Raw genomic sequence first — 16118 nt, forward strand, 5'->3', positions numbered from 1 at the left:
TATTCGATTTGAAATAATTGAACTTTAATGAAATCAATCTCGAATAACTTATAATATGTCTTGTATCATTTATAGTTGTACAACTACCAACTAAAGACACCATTCACTAACCCACTGGCAAATGTTTAGAGTGCGTTTGGTTCACGGAATGTAAGATTACCAGTGGGAATAAAAGATTCTCAGTCAATAGGATTACTGTGAATGTTGTATTTTGTGTTTGGCTGGTTTAGCAGGAATGTAAGATTACCGTGTTTAGTTAAAGGAATAAAAGATTATTGGAATGATATTGACCAAATTGTCTTATTATATATTGTTTTTTTAACAAGTTTGAAAATATTATATATTTTCTTTAAAAAAAATAAATTCATAAAATTTATATAATTTTTTTTACAAAATTGAAAATATAAAAAGTTTTAATGAAAGGGTAAAAATTTATTTTAACCCCTGAACTTCATATAAAATTTTAATTATAAACTTTTTTTGTAAATCTAAAATAGTTTAAGGATAAATAACCTTCGTAGAATTTTTATTATTCAATGACAAAATAAGGATATTTTTGAAAGAAAAAAAAATAAGGGCATTTTAGTAAAAAATGTCGGTAATCCAACAATATCTAAGGAAATGGAGGTAATGACATTCCCGGTAATATACCCAAAAAATCCACTATTGGTAATGTAAGATTATCGGGAATGATATTTCCGGCCAACCAAACGAGAGAAAGTGGATTCCACTCCTATAAGAATTTCACATTCCCCCAACCAAACACACCCTTAATGTAAAGGGAGTTTAAGACTTAAAAATAAGGGTGATAATTTACTTGTTTTTATATTATTATTTTAATCATTTATTTTTTTAAAATCATAAGTAAATAGTATTTTTTCTAACAAAATTTGTCTTTGTTTTCCTCCTTGAAGTTGTGGTTGGGATTGGAACTTCGAATCTTTCTCATCTTTTCATGCCCTTTTATGATCCTATCTGGTTGGTTTTATGCATCAATGATGATATTTTTACTGACCTGCCCAAGACCGCGGCCGGTAAGCACACTACTTACAATTACTCCGATATCACATGGTCGTCGTCCTACGGTCCATACTGGCGTCAAGCACGAAAGATGTGCCTAATGGAGCTTTTTAAGTGCGAAACGCATAGAGTTATTCGAGTATATCCGAAAAGAAGAGAGGGGATTGTTCCTACAAAGGTTGTACCAATCTTGTGGTACCCCAATTGTTTTGAAAGACCATCTTTTGAATTTGAACCTTAACGTGATCGGTAGGATGGTGTTCAGGAAGAAATACACGGAATCGACAGGCGAAACCGAGATAGTGACCCCAAAGGAGTTCATGGAGATGCTCAACGAGCTGTTCTTGCTTAATGGTGTGTTGGATATCGGTGACTCGATCCCTTGGCTCAGTTTCCTGGATTTGCAGGGAAATATTAGGAGAATGAAGGTGTTGGCAAAGCGGTTCGACAGGTTCTTGGAACATGTCTTGGATGAACACAACGAAAGGAGAAAAGGAGTTGAAGATTATGTGGCTAAAGACATGTTGGATGTGCTTTTGCGGCTGTCTGAGGATCCCACCCTCGAGGTCAAGCTTGAAAGGCATGGTGTTAAGGCCTTTACTAAGGTAAATGCTTACTTCTTTCTCTGTCACCTTCTTGCCTGGGTTCAAAGGACTGCTTCTTTCATCTTTGTTTTACTTAAAATTAGGATAAACTTAATATTGAATCAATTAAATTAAGATAAACTATAACGAATATCACTGAATTTTAGGTGATATATCATTCATATCATTAAATGTTTAATGAATATTATCTTATTTTTGATTTAAGGTGGATTGTTATTTTAATATTCACAAGGGTGTGGATTTAAATACATTTAAATGAATATTATCTTATTTTTTATTATCGAGTTGTTAACTCTAGTTAGTTTGATGCTCTGTTTTGAAAATCGGATCGGATCGGCCGGTTCAACCGGGAACCGTTGCTTAGTCCTGTTCAATCTAAACCGGTTGAACCGCTATTAGTGAACCGACCAGAACCGCTGAACCGTTCGGACCGGACCGACTGAAAACCGGGAAAAATCGGGATTTTTGTTTTTTGTTTAAAAAAAAATTAAACCAAACAACGTCGTTTGTTAAACGAGCCAAGTCGAACTCGAGTATTGCTGAGCTCTACTCGAACTTGAAAACTTTAAAAGTAAGATCAACTCAACTTAAACTCACAAGCTAAAAATTATCAAGTTCAACTCAAACTCGAAATATAATATTGAAACTTGAACTCAAAAAGGCTTGAACTAAAAAAAAAATTAGAAGCTCAATTGAAGCCTAAAATTCGAGTTTGATTGAAGTGAAAGAATAGTTCACTCAATGTTCACCAAAAGGCTCCATGATTTTGAATGCCAAATTACCTCTATTATTTATAGAAGTTAGTTGTGATGCGATTCTATGTTTCTTAGCAATGTGAGATTGTTTTGTTCTCATATTTGTACTCTTTAGACTTTTTGGATGCTCTTCTATGTTTCTTAGCCATGTGAGATTGTTTTTAAAAAAAAAATTAAACCAAACAATATCATTTTGTTATACTTTTTTTAACTCCAAATTTATTTTTTAATTATAGTTATATAATTATATTTATTATTTAATATGTTTTACCTTAAATATTATGTTGTAGTTAATTTGAATCATTTTGTTTCACTTGATTTTATGGTTTTTAACTTATATATGTTATGACTTGCTTTGAATATGACTTGTGATATAAAAAATTATTTTTTATTAAATATTTTTGGTATTTTTATTTAATTTTTAAATAATTATGACGTCGTTCGGTTCTTCCGACCGATCGAACCAGTTCGACCGGTTGAACCAGTAAACTGGTAGCATGATCGGTTCGCTAACCGATCCGATTCTGAAAACCATGGTCTGATGATGTGACATGTTATAAAATGTTTAAATTTTAATTTGACTCTTAAATTTTAAACAAAATATTAATTTGATCATAAACTCTAGATAAAATATTAATCTAACCCTTAAATTTTAAATAAAATATCAATTTAACACTTGAATCTAATCAAAATTTTTGTCGTCGATCATTGCTCATCATTGTCGGTTACTATCAATTACTATCATCAATCACCGCCGAACACCATCAATCGTCACTCATCACTGTTGATAATCATTGTCGACCGTCATCATCAATCGTCATCTTCGTTATCAATTGTTGTCATGAATGACCGTTAGACTCTAAAATTTTTAAATCACACTTTTTTGACACACTAAACACAAATTTGATACCGATTTCACTGAAAAATATCTCAAACTTCACAAACCCGGTTTAGATTCCTTCAAATTTCTTCAAAAATAAATCAAAACAATAAATCTATCGTTAAATTTCTTTAAAAATAATGACACAAACAATATAAATCTGTATTATAATATGTTTATATTATAAGGATAGTAATGTGATTTACATAAATTTTGATAATTTATACATTATAATTTTTATATTTTAATTTTGATATCTTTAAATTAAATTAATTATTTACATAATCTTCATTTTCAACTTTTTTAAATCAAACATAATTTTATAATATCTCAAATGTATTAAATATTAACTCTCTCTTTATTATCCCACAGCAGGTAAACGATAAACAATCTAAAATTAAACAAATACTCCAAATATTATCCCATAATTTTTGTTTTGTAACTACAACTGGATTATTCTAAATGTTTAATTAAACAAATACTAATTAAATCCAACAATTATTCGGTTGGTAGAAAGTAACAAACAATGAGACAAGTTTATTGTTTATTCTATAATATTATGATATTAAATATATTTTAATTATATTATAAATTCAAAAAATAATAGCAGCAGCCCCTTCTTCTAGATGTGTTATTAAAAATAATAACACGCCAATTCAACAGCTCATTCACTTCGTGCTTCAACAATTATCGCTACTTTGGACCTTCGTGTCAATTCTTCTTCATTGATCAGCGGTCGTTATTATGAAATATAGGTCACGATTGAATTATATAAACATTTTAAAATTAAAAGAATATATTATACGATTTTCATATATTATTTTGCGTACAATTGTTTAGTTTGGAGAATCAAAGGATCAACGGAGCAGTTAATGAACCTAACAATGTAAAAATGTCATTTATATCACTGGCAGGCCGTGGCTAGGTTGTTGGGGCTCTGTATAAATTCTTAAAAGGTGTCCTTATTTTTTAGATATATTCGATTTCGGGACAATAATAGTGACGTTTTTTTGACAAATGCCGTAATAGGTCCATCTATAATAGTGTTTTTTCAATAAAAGCCATAATAATAGTGACATTTTTTTGAAAAACGCCACTATAGATATACCTTTTTGGGCTTCTTTTAGGGCCTGCACGGTCACCCATCTCGCACCGCCCCAGCCACGGCACTGATCACTGTGATGCCCTTCGTTTTTGTCTATAAATACAATTTCCTCCCCTACACACTACACAATCAAAGCTATATTACACCATCACTAGAAGCAAAACAAATGGAAACTCGAGCTTTGGTTTCTTACTTCATAGCATGGTTCGCCACTCTAGCCCTCGTCTTCCTCTCCCTCCGTCTTCGTCGTGGTCGGAAACTCAACTTACCACCCGGTCCGAAACCTTGGCCGATAATTGGCAACCTCAACCTCATTGGCTCACTTCCCCACCGGTCCATCCACGCCCTCTCGTTAAAATACGGGCCCATCATGCAACTTAAATTCGGGTCATTTCCTGTTGTGATCGCTTCTTCTGTTGAAATGGCCACGGCCGTGCTAAAGACCAACGATGTTATCTTCACCGACCGGCCTAAAATCGCCGCCGGCAAATACACTACCTACGATTACTCCAATATTACATGGGCTCCTTATGGTCCATATTGGCGTCAAGCACGGAAAATATGCATGACGGAGCTTTTTAGTGCGAAACGTCTTGAGTCGTACGACTATATCCGAAGAGAAGAGATGAATTTGTTTCTTAAATGGTTGTATGAATCATGTGGTACCCCAATTGTATTGAAAGACCACTTTTCGAGTTTGAGTCTTAACGTTATCAGTAGGATGGTTTTCGGGAAAAAGTACACCGAAGGGACCGGCGACACCGAGATCGTGTCCCCAAAGGAGTATAATGAGATGCTGGAGGAGTTGTTCTTCCTTAACGGCGTGCTCGATATCGGTGACTTGATCCCTTGGCTCAGTTTCCTGGATTTGCAGGGCAACATTAAGAGAATGAAGGCGTTGAGCAAGAAGTTCGACAAGTTCTTGGAACATGTGTTGGATGAACACAACGCAAGGAGAAAATGGGTGGAAGATTATGTGGCTAAAGACATGGTGGACGTGCTTTTGCAGCTGTCTGAGGATCCCGATCTTGATGTCAAGCTTGAAAGGCACAGTGTTAAGGCAATAACTATGGTACATTTTACTACATTCACTCTAATCTACTCATAACGTAAATAAGAATTTGAATAAATTTAAACTTAAAATATAAAAGATAAATAAAATTAAACAAAAGACTGTACTTAGTTAAAATAAATAATAAATATTACTAACTCATATAATAAAACATGATAAAAAGAAAATAGCAGCCCTACTAAACGTAGCATTGGTACATTATTGATACAATAAGTTTTCATGTATAATTAATCAACTGATTAATATTCTTCGTATTGATGGCATATTTAGTAAATTGTATCTCTCTCTCTCTCTCTCTCTCTCTCTCTCTAAACCAATCATGTTTGAATACGATCAAGTCAAAACTTAAAGAAGCTGAGATCGAAAAGGAAATTGAAGTCGTGTCTTTTGTGTAGTTTGCGAGCTCCTTGCATCGACTCATTTTCCTTTGCTCTGCTGGTATGGGACATCGACATAATACCTAGAGAACTTTAGTGCTTAGACAATACCAATTAATCAGCTGTTAAATTTTCAACTTTCCCATCGAATGATTTCCCCTTTTGTCTGTCTTTAAGGAACTGACAGCCGGTGGAACCGAGAGCTCAACAGTGACCTTAGAATGGGCAATCTCAGAGCTACTGAAAAACCCAGAAATTCTGGCCAAAGCCACACAAGAACTCGACAGTGTAATCGGCAGGGAGCGATGGGTCGAAGAGAAAGACATTGTGAACCTACCTTACATCGACTCCGTCGTTAAGGAAACAATGCGGTTGCACCCTGTAGCACCGATGCTCACGCCTCGCGTGGCTCGCCAAGACTGCAAATTACTCGGTTACGACGTTCCAAAGGGCACTCGAGCTCTTGTAAGCGTTTGGGCAATCGGGAGGGACCCTAGCCATTGGGACAACCCCAATGCGTTCTGGCCAGACAGATTCATGGAAATGAGTGTTGACATCAAAGGTCGTGACTTTAAGTTGTTGCCATTCGGGGCAGGAAGGCGGATGTGCCCCGGTTATCCTTTGGGGATTAAGGTGATTCAAGTAAGTTTGGCTAATGTTTTACATGGGTTTACTTGGAAATTACCTACAAACGATGATCTTAATATGGAGGAAACATTCGGGCTTTCCACCCCTAAAAAATACCCACTTCAAGCTTTGGCGGAGCCTAGACTCCCAGTTTACATGTACTGCCGATGATTATAATCTTTGAGAGTACTGTGAAATTGGAGAAATAGAAGGTAATAATGGTGTTTGGCTTGTAAAACATTAGTCTCTCTACAAATATTGAAATATCAATTTAGTATTTCGTATCCCTATTTTAATTTGTTATAAGGCGTTTCAAAAATAAATAAAATTTCTAGATAGTCACTCCACTAGTATTAGTTTTTTAATTAAGTTAAATCGCTTAAAATTTTTAAATAAGGGCACATCATGCAACTCAAATTCAGGTCATTTCCGGTTGTGATCGTTTTATCCGTTGAAATGGTCAAAGCCATATTGAAAACCAACGATGTCATCTTCACCGGTCGGCCTAAAAACGCCGCCGGCAAATACACTACTTACAATTACTCGGATAATATATGGTCTCCTTATGGTCCATACTGGCGTCAAGCACGAAAAATGTGCCTAACCGAGCTGTTTAGTGCAAAACGTCTAGAGTCATACGACCATATCCGAAGAGAGGAGATGGAATTGTTCCTAAAAAAGTTGTATTAATCATGTGGAACCCCAATTGTTTTGAAAGATCATCTTTCGACCTTGAGTCTTAACGTGATCAGTAGGATGGTGTTCGGGATGAAATACACGGAAACAACCGGCGAAACCGAGGTCGTGACCCCAAAGGAGTTCTTGGAGATGCTCGACGAGCTTTTCTTGCTTAATGGGGTGTTGGATATCGGTGACTCGATCCCTTGGCTCAGTTTCCTGGATTTGCAGGGGAATATTAAGAGAATGAAGGTGCTGAGCAAGAAGTTCGACAGGTTCTTGGAACATGTCTTGGATGAACATAACGAAAGGAGAAAAGGGGTGGAAGATTATGTTGCTAAGGACATGTTGGACGTGCTTTTGCAACTTTCCGAGGATCCAACACTTGAAGTCAAGATTGAAAGGCATGGAGTTAAGGCATTTACTCAGGAAATGATTATGTCATGTTAGTGGATCGTTTTGTTTTTACTGTCCTGTCTGGTTTCTATTGACGGGTGGTTTCCTCAACCTTGGTTAGCATAAGTTTCCATGTAACACCATGGACTCAAAGTAAAATTTGAAACCAGATAGTCTAATTAAATGTGTTAAGTGACCTATAGAGTGAGAGTGATTTATATTTAAAAACTAATGATGATAATGATTTATTCGTTGAATTGTCAATTAGCTGTAAAGGTTTCAACTTTTTGATTGAATCACTGCCCTTCTTGTTTCTGCATGTTTCAGGACATGATAGCCGGTGGAACCGAGAGTTCATTAGTGACTGTAGAATGGGCAGTTTCGGAGTTGTTGAAAAAACCTGAAGCTTTAGCCATGGCAACGGAAGAACTCGACAGTGTCATCGACAGGGAACGATGGGTCGAAGAGAAAGACATCGTGAACCGACCGTACACCAAGACTGCCAAATAAATGGCTATGACATTCCCAAGGGCACTCGAGCTTTTGTAAGCGTTTGGACGATCGGGAGGGCCCCTAGTGTTTAGGACAACCCTAATGAGTTTTGTCCCGAGAGATTCCTGGGAAAGAGCATTGATGTTAAAGGTCGTGATTTTGAACTTTTTCCGTTCGGGGCGGGAAGAAGGATGTGCCCTGGATATGGTTTAGGGGATCAAGGTGATTCAAGCAAGTTTGGCAAATGTTTTACACGGTTTACTTGGAAATTACCTGGTAATGCCACAAAAGACGATCTGAATATGGAAGAAACCTTCGGGCTTTCCACCCCTAAAAAGTTTCCACTCGAGAGTGTTGCAGAGCCAAGGCTCGCACTTCATATGTACTTTATCATTCTGGAATTTTGATTCAACCAAATAATGGTGTAATTGCTGTGGTGTTCCACTTTTGGTTTATGGTAAGAGCCTAGGGTTTCACTTAAACAAATTAGCAATCATGGCATTATACCTCTACAACTATATTCTAATATTCCCTTGTCAGACTCACAGTAAGCATCTTCACGTTGAATGTACCTTTTAGTGTTTCAAGTTGGTGTTGGAAAGATTTTTTAAGTTCAAAAAGAGTATCCAGTTTTGTAAAAGAAATTAATTTGGAGTCGACATTTGTCATCACTTGATTGAAAGAGTTAATTTTTCTATTTAAAATTAAAATTATGATCAAATTAATAGAATATATAATAATGAGGACTAAAAGTATAACTAGATATATTTTATCAATTGTCACGTATGTCGTAAGCTCTTCCATCAAATGTTAGTGATAAGTGACTTGATTGACGTCATTTAAATAATTAAGTAGTATTGATAAAATTAAAAAATCGATGATTAAAATAGAACTCTCTCGTAGTTAAGTTGTCATGGGTGTACTTTATCATATTTCCTAACGCTAGTGACTTTTTTTTATAACTTTTTAAAAATTTAGTAGTAAAAAGAGAAACTTAACTACAATTCCGTGACTAATGACGTAATTTATTCTTTAGTCAATTGTGCCGAAAAAATGACAGAATATGACAATATCCCGTTGAACCCTCTCACCTAACCTCAATGGAGGTGAAACGGGAATCGAAATGGAACCGTTGTCAAGCGTCGTTCAAAAGCTAATCGGTCGCCGTTTCTCAACCTATCCGTCGTCTACTACACGTATACTCTCGAGATACTTCTCCAGCGACTCGGGATACAATAACTCTGTGCTTCACGAGAGCGTGGAGTTGACTCGAACTCCAGTTCTGGTGGAGGGATGTGACTATGAACACTGGTTCGTGGTTATGGAGGCTCCCAAGGGATACCCACTTCGAGATGAGATCGTCAACACCTACATTAAAACCCTAGCCATGGCTTTGGGAAGGTCAAAATTCAAAATCCCTCCTCTCTTTTTTTTTTGGCACATTCCAATTTTTTTTTATAATTATTTAGGTATTAATACGCAGTGAAGAGGAAGCCAAGAAGTCTATATACTCTGTTTCCACCAAGTATTACTATGCATTTGGTTGCAAAGTCCCAGAAGATTTGGCTTTTAAGATTAAATGTAAGCTCTTTTTTTTCTGTTTCGCTTTCCAAATTCATCCTTTGTTCAAGATTTTAAATTGATGATGAACTGTATCGGTTGCTTGCAGCGCTGCCTAATGTGAAATGGGTTTTACCAGATTCTTATTTAGGCGATCATGGTGATAATAGCTATGGAGGTATAGTTTTACCAGATTCTTGGTCCTGCTTATGCTTCATTGTTGTATGAAAGATTATGATTGAGGATGATAGAAAATACATTTCAAAGATAAGTGGAAAGGCATTAGAGAGGATGCAATTAAGCATTAAGGACTATGCACCTATAGTTGATTACTTGTGTACTTTCTCGGTTCTGTTGTTCATATCATTAGAACTTGTTGGTGTTGGTGTTACTATTAAAGTGGGCGGAATACTTGAGACATCGAGGCATGGTAGTTCATCTGCACTTAAGTGTTCGTTTCACAGATTGGAAGTCAATCGATGATATGCTTATGTTATGTATTTATATATCAAAACGAAGCTACTATTCATTCTTATCCTCACTCTTCATCGGTGTTAAGGTCTATTGTCAGCAATCTTGACAGAGCTGAATGGCTTTCAATTCTTTTGTCTTATGAATTTTGATCGATATGTTACTTTTGGAGAATCGAATGAAAAGAAACAAAGTGCACCCGAGTCAGATGTTGCTTTGAACCATCTTGTCAATGGAGCCTCTGATATTTGTTTCACTGTTCCACTGTATATACCAGTGCTTTGCACTTCTGAGCCTTGTTAGGTTAAGATGTTGAAGCTAATCCTTTCTAAAGTTGGATGGTTTTTTAACCAATTAGTATGAGCTTTCTAATATGCCTGCATGTATTCCGACGCTCCGTATTAATATCACCCACATTTAATACCTCCTACCTTTATATCAATCGAGTATCGAGCAATGATGTAAACATTTCTACAAGTAGATGATTTTTCTAAACTGATTATGAAATTTCCATTCTTTTCTACAGGAGAACCATTCATTGATGGAAAGGTTGTTTCTTATGACGATAAGTATCACTCTGGCTGGATTCCGACTCGAAACGAAGATGAAAGGAAAGGAACTACTCATCCAGAAAGAGCAAGTGGAAAACAAAGGAAACAGTAGCATAATTGTAGGCATGCCACTGATACTACTGCACTTCAGCTTTGTCATGTATGAATTTTTGAAACTTACCGAGTCAGTGCCTCAATGGAACCTCGGATATTCCGTATTTGTTTCACTCTTCCGCTGTATCAATTAGTACTTTTCGGTGGAAACCGTAGTCAAAGTTAATCTTTGCATTGCTGGTCGAAGCTTGATAGTATCGGCTTATGATGCGAGTTTGATAAACTACAACCGAAAAGACCAGTTGTCCAACGAGCAGCCATTGGCCTACTTCTGATCTGCTCAGAGGGATTTAAGAGATAACCATCCAATTGATACGTATGTATACGTATATGTATTATGAAATGGTACATGTTGAAGATACGATATTTAGAATGTCAGGCATAGCTTGGAATTACGTCTGCTTTGTGTATATATACAGCATACATGCTTATAGCTCCTTGAGGGGCATTTTTTTAACATTGCCGTTTAGTTTTAAATATTTGGTTTTCACTTTGATTTCACACTAAAACTTGGTGGATAACAATTTGAAAGAAAAAAACGAGTCATGTCCCCATTTTTTGTTTAATTAATTTTTAAATCCTTATAAATTTTAAAGTTACACAATGTAATCCCAATGTTCCTTGCCACGAGTCATGTCCCCATTTTTTGTTTAATTAATTTTTAAATCCTTATAAATTTTAAAGTTACACAATGTAATCCCAATGTTCCTTGCCCCATTTTTCTACTTCATCCCCAAGAAAAATCCTTGCAAAAGCATCTTGTTTTAACTAGAATTATCAGAAACAAAAGAGATTTTAAAACTTTTCCATAATCACCAAACTTTTTAAAGCCAGATACTTCTATCTTTAGAGGGGGGGGGGGGGGTTGGTGGGAAATGGACCAAATGGTGCAATTGCAAAGGCAAGTGCGGTAGTCTAGCACGCAAGAATCTCTAGCAGCTTTTGGAAAATTCTGCATTTCTTAATGGCTGACAAGACTTTGAACATCGATGTCACACGACAAGTTTCCTCGGTTCTTATCTAAATTATGTTGACCGATTAGTGTTTCATAAGAAGAAACTAATGAAGAATTAGTGGGTAAATTTGCAACTAATTTAACAAATTCCCACCACAATGAGTTTCAGTCAATTTCTTACATGTAGTAGTTTCCGGGAAAGTTAGAAAATTTATGTCATGTTGAAATATTACAACAGCTCATGTTGAAAAAGAAGCATGTTAGAATATTGTAATGTGTTTTTTAGCACTTGTATCGATATAAATAGACGATTCATCCTTTTTAGTTTGGAAGGAAAATTTTAGTTGGTGATTTTATAACATAAAGCTGATCTTGGGTTGATAAGTCATGTTCTTTGTCCCTAGACACGGAGTAGGGAAGAAGAAGAAGACATATCTCTCCCTTAATCTTCGTTAATAATTTTTATAGTGATTTTTAATGTTTGTGTTAGGTCTAAGATTATGATTTGTGATGACAATTCGTATGTTGACACATTGAATAGATATGACCGTTGATAATAGATTTGATTCTGATCGATAACGTAAATCAATCAATAATCATATCAAGATAAAATAGCTAATCGAAGGGTCTCAAAAAAATTCAATCAAAAAATTATGAGAGATTCGGAGATCTCTTTTTGTTTCGAAAATTTAGATTGTCGAAGGAATTGCCTATGAAAAATATCTAGAGGAGGCTTAACATCCACAAATTCGATGGGCTACAACATCATACTTTTTCACGTGTAGAAAATTGAAAAATAAATAATTGGTATGTAAACACTGAGAAAAAAATGGATCAAAGACTAGTTTTGTATTGGCTTTGTATTTCTTTTTTCTATGGAAACTTCTATTTTACTTTCTAAAGAGATAGGCAATGACACGAATAGACAAGAAATATAAAAATTTAAATTAAAAAAAATAGACAATAAACTTCAAATGTACAAAGTATGAGCGTCTGATAAGTATGTTTGAAATGATTGTCTCTAGTGCTTGGGAGTGTACAAACTAGAACCTAAAGCCTTGTACAAATCAGTGTCCGAATAGACAACCCGAGACCTCGATGGCTTAACCCGAACATGATTTCGTCGAGCTTCTCGGCGTGCCAGTCGTCTTTTCTCCTTTTCTTCCTTCTCACTGTCCTTTTTCACCATTCGTAACTCATCACATCGCTTTTTCTCTCGTTCGATCTTCTGAACGACGGTCGCGCTATTACCGTCGGTCGTAACTACGTACACAAAGGGTCCGGTCATGATGTCGGTTAAGTCGATGAGAGGCTCTAAAGCCTTGACTACATTGCTCATTGTTGGTCTAGACTTGGGGTGGTTGCTTAGACACTGATAAGCCAATACAGCAGCCTTCTTAACCCCTTCGGTTGAGTACTGTCCTTCAAGTCTAGGGTCCATTATTGCATCAAGTTTGTAAGGGTCCTTCAAAATAGGCCTTGCCCATTCCACGAGGTTCTTTTCTCGACCAGGTCGAGTCTTATCGACCGATTTCCGACCCGTCAACAATTCTAACAGCACCACTCCGAAACTGAACACATCGCTCATAGTCGTCAAATGCCCTGCAAAAAGAAAGAATTCCGAATTCAAATAAATTCTTTCCAATATTTTCATCAAAACAAAGACAAGTCCTGGACTTTTTAGTACCGGTGGAGATGTATTCAGGAGCAGCATAACCTTCCGTGCCCATGACTGCAGTTGTAACATGAGATTTTTGGCCTTCTGGACCGTCGGTCGCCAATCCAAAATCCGAGACCTTCGCATTATAAGCCTGGAAACGAATTAAACCATTTAGTCTTTGCTGATATATTAGAACATGTCGAATTAAAAAATGGGGTGTTTTTAGTTTTTACAAAGTCTAATAAGATGTTTGATGTTTTGAAATCCCTGTAAATCACAGGCTTCTGTTCTTCATGTAGAAAAGCCAGCCCTTTTGCAGTTCCAAGAGCAATTTTCAATCTTGTAAGCCAAGGCAAGGGCGGACCATACCCTGGCAGTCATACAAACCTTTAAGAATCAAAATTTTCAATATCAAATCACAAATTTGAAAGGCAAAAGATCTTGAAAAAACCAACTTTTAAACAACTGGTTCTCCAAATTGCCTCTTTCCATGTATTCATAAACCAGAAGCCTATGTTCATCTTCATAGCAATACCCAATCAAGTTCACCAGGTGAGGGTGCTTCAATTGCCCCAAAAAGACAACTTCAGCCTGTAAAAAAACAAAGGGTCATTTCCATTTTCACCATCTTTGAACTCAAAGAAACAAACTTGAAAAACTTTGATTTATTTTACCAGCCATTCCCTGTGCCCTTGAGTGCCATCCAAATCAAGCACCTTGACCGCAACAGACTGAGCTTTTAACCCAGGCCTGAGGTTGTCATCAATGAACCCTTTGTAAACAGGTCCGAACCCACCTTCACCGAGAAAATTACACTTGGAGAAGTTGTGAGTTATCAGTTCAAGCTCCTTGAGGGTGAAGATGTAGACGCCGATGAGAGAGTTTGAGAGATCACTCAATGATAATGAAGACCCTGGGTGGCTAAACTCATTGAGTGATAATCTTTGGCTTAGACTCTGTTTTGAAGCATGAACTTTTGGACCCGAAGATTGGGGTTTGATGCAGCTTGGGATTATGTTTTTCAATGACAAATACCTTTTGAGAGCCATTGTTCATTGAAAGTTCTCTCTTTTAGGTGTGTGTGCATAGGCTTCCAGCAGAAGCTCAAAGATGGTTTAAATAAGAAGTAAAATAAAGGTCTAATTTTGAATTTCATTTCTTTACTTTCAAAAAATTCAGAAGTTAACACCTTTTTTTTGAGCTTTCAAAATTTTGTCCTTGTACCGTATGAAAATTGAGATATTAATCCATTTATTGGCAAAGCTAGGGACTGACAGGGCCCTTAGTCCTTTAAAATTAATATTTTAAGCTTAAAATGGTAAAATTGCATTCTAACCCCTATAAATGATGAGATTTCAATTTAATATTTTTAAAAATTATAAAACTATAAGGTGAAACAATGGTAAAAAATATATTTCAAGAAAAACTCGACTTTGCCCTTCTAAACACATAAACTCGAACTATTGATCTTTATTGATTTATTGTATATAAACTATTCAATTGCAGATTTTCAAGTCAATATTTTAACATTTTAAAAATTTTAGTTGACAAGACAAACTTCTTAACTTCCATAAGGAATGAGGACCCAATTTTGATAGATCAAAGTACAAAGATTAATCTGTTACTTTCTGTAAAGAGGAGGGATGAAACTCACTATTTAACCAATCACCTCATTTTTCTTCAAGAATTCTCATTTAACTTTGCCCAACAAGAAAAAAAAGATATTATTATCTCTCACGGAAAATGAAATTCTATTAAAATACTGAAATTGGAATTCAAAAGTCTATTTTATATATACAAAAAAGGAGGTGGTCATATTCTCTATTCTTCAAAGTCGTGCATAGATCTTAGCTTAATAGTGTTCCCATTGTTGGCTTCTTTGGTTCATACTTAGTGGAGTTTCAGAGATATTTTTTTAGAGTCGACGCATATATGTTACTAATTATAAAACTTTTGAATAAGATGGACACAAATAAAATTTTAGAACGGAAACTACCAATAAAATAAGTAATTGATTGGAAAAAAATTCAAATCTCAATTCCCGTCCTCGAATACACATGGATCCGCCATTGTTCATGCTAAATTCATGGTTTTGAAGGGGAAAAGTTTGAAACTTGATATGATCAATTATGGAGTGAAATGTCACATGGGAATTAGGTGATTAAGGTTTTCTAAATCTGGGAATTGTTTAAAGTATTGGCTTTCAAATGGATAATCGTTGATTGGTTTTCATACGAAGGAAGACGATGATGTGTTTAGGACCAAATTGATATGCTTTGCAAATAGAGGTGCACAAAAAATCCGAATATCCGATTTTGCGTAAAAAAATATCTGAAACCGGATTTGGGAAAAACCGGTTTTTTTTTTAACCGGATCAGATATTTTAAAACCGGATAGTATAACCGGTTTGGGAAAAAATTGGACGACCGGATATTTTACCGGATTAAAAACCGGATAAAAAACTGGTTTTTTATCTAGAAAAAAATCCGGTCTAGGGTTTAAAAATCCAGTCTGGGGTTTAAAAATTAGATGACCGGATTTTTTACCGGATTAAAACCCGGTTTTTTAAAAAAACTGGTTTTTTTCAAACCGAAACCGGTTACACCGGTTACATCATCCGGCCCTCCAAACCGGTTATGATCCGAACCGATTTTTTTATAAACTATTTTTTTGGCTTAGTGAAAAAACCGGATCGGTTTTTATCCGATCCGGATCGAATTTAAATCCGGCTATGTGCATCTCTATTTGCAAATATATAGTCAAATTTATTAAATTATTTAAAGTTAGGGCTACATTGATA

At 35.7% G+C, this 16118-nt stretch overlaps 3 protein-coding genes and 1 pseudogene across 3 annotated transcripts; 3 read left to right on the forward strand and 1 right to left on the reverse strand.

The window, feature by feature from the left end:
- Positions 1-1274: 1274 nt before the first annotated feature.
- On the forward strand, positions 1275-8414 carry LOC120119182 (annotated as a pseudogene).
- Positions 4517-6613, forward strand: LOC120119337 (trimethyltridecatetraene synthase-like). The gene is made up of 2 exons (XM_039139154.1): positions 4517-5437; positions 5992-6613. Exons 1-2 carry the CDS (start codon positions 4532-4534, stop codon positions 6610-6612), a joined length of 1527 nt encoding a protein of 508 aa, XP_038995085.1. The 5' UTR covers positions 4517-4531; the 3' UTR covers position 6613.
- A 671-nt stretch (positions 8415-9085) lies between the features above and the next one.
- LOC120119339 (multiple organellar RNA editing factor 7, mitochondrial-like) lies at positions 9086-11160 on the forward strand. The gene is made up of 4 exons (XM_039139157.1): positions 9086-9408; positions 9491-9588; positions 9677-9745; positions 10565-11160. The coding sequence occupies exons 1-4, from the start codon at positions 9131-9133 to the stop codon at positions 10699-10701; spliced, it is 582 nt and encodes a 193-aa protein (XP_038995088.1). The 5' UTR covers positions 9086-9130; the 3' UTR covers positions 10702-11160.
- Positions 11161-12574: 1414 nt separating this feature from the next.
- On the reverse strand, positions 12575-14392 carry LOC120119338 (putative receptor-like protein kinase At1g72540). Its single transcript, XM_039139155.1, has 5 exons — positions 13993-14392; positions 13774-13909; positions 13552-13688; positions 13346-13469; positions 12575-13260 (listed from the first exon to the last, which is right to left on the reverse strand). Exons 1-5 carry the CDS (start codon positions 14365-14367, stop codon positions 12680-12682), a joined length of 1353 nt encoding a protein of 450 aa, XP_038995086.1. The 5' UTR covers positions 14368-14392; the 3' UTR covers positions 12575-12679.
- Positions 14393-16118: the final 1726 nt, after the last annotated feature.

Source organism: Hibiscus syriacus, unplaced genomic scaffold, assembly GCF_006381635.1.
Source record: "Hibiscus syriacus cultivar Baekdansim isolate YM2019G1 unplaced genomic scaffold, ASM638163v2 tig00110332_pilon, whole genome shotgun sequence".
In the NCBI taxonomy this organism is placed as follows: domain Eukaryota; kingdom Viridiplantae; phylum Streptophyta; class Magnoliopsida; order Malvales; family Malvaceae; genus Hibiscus; species Hibiscus syriacus.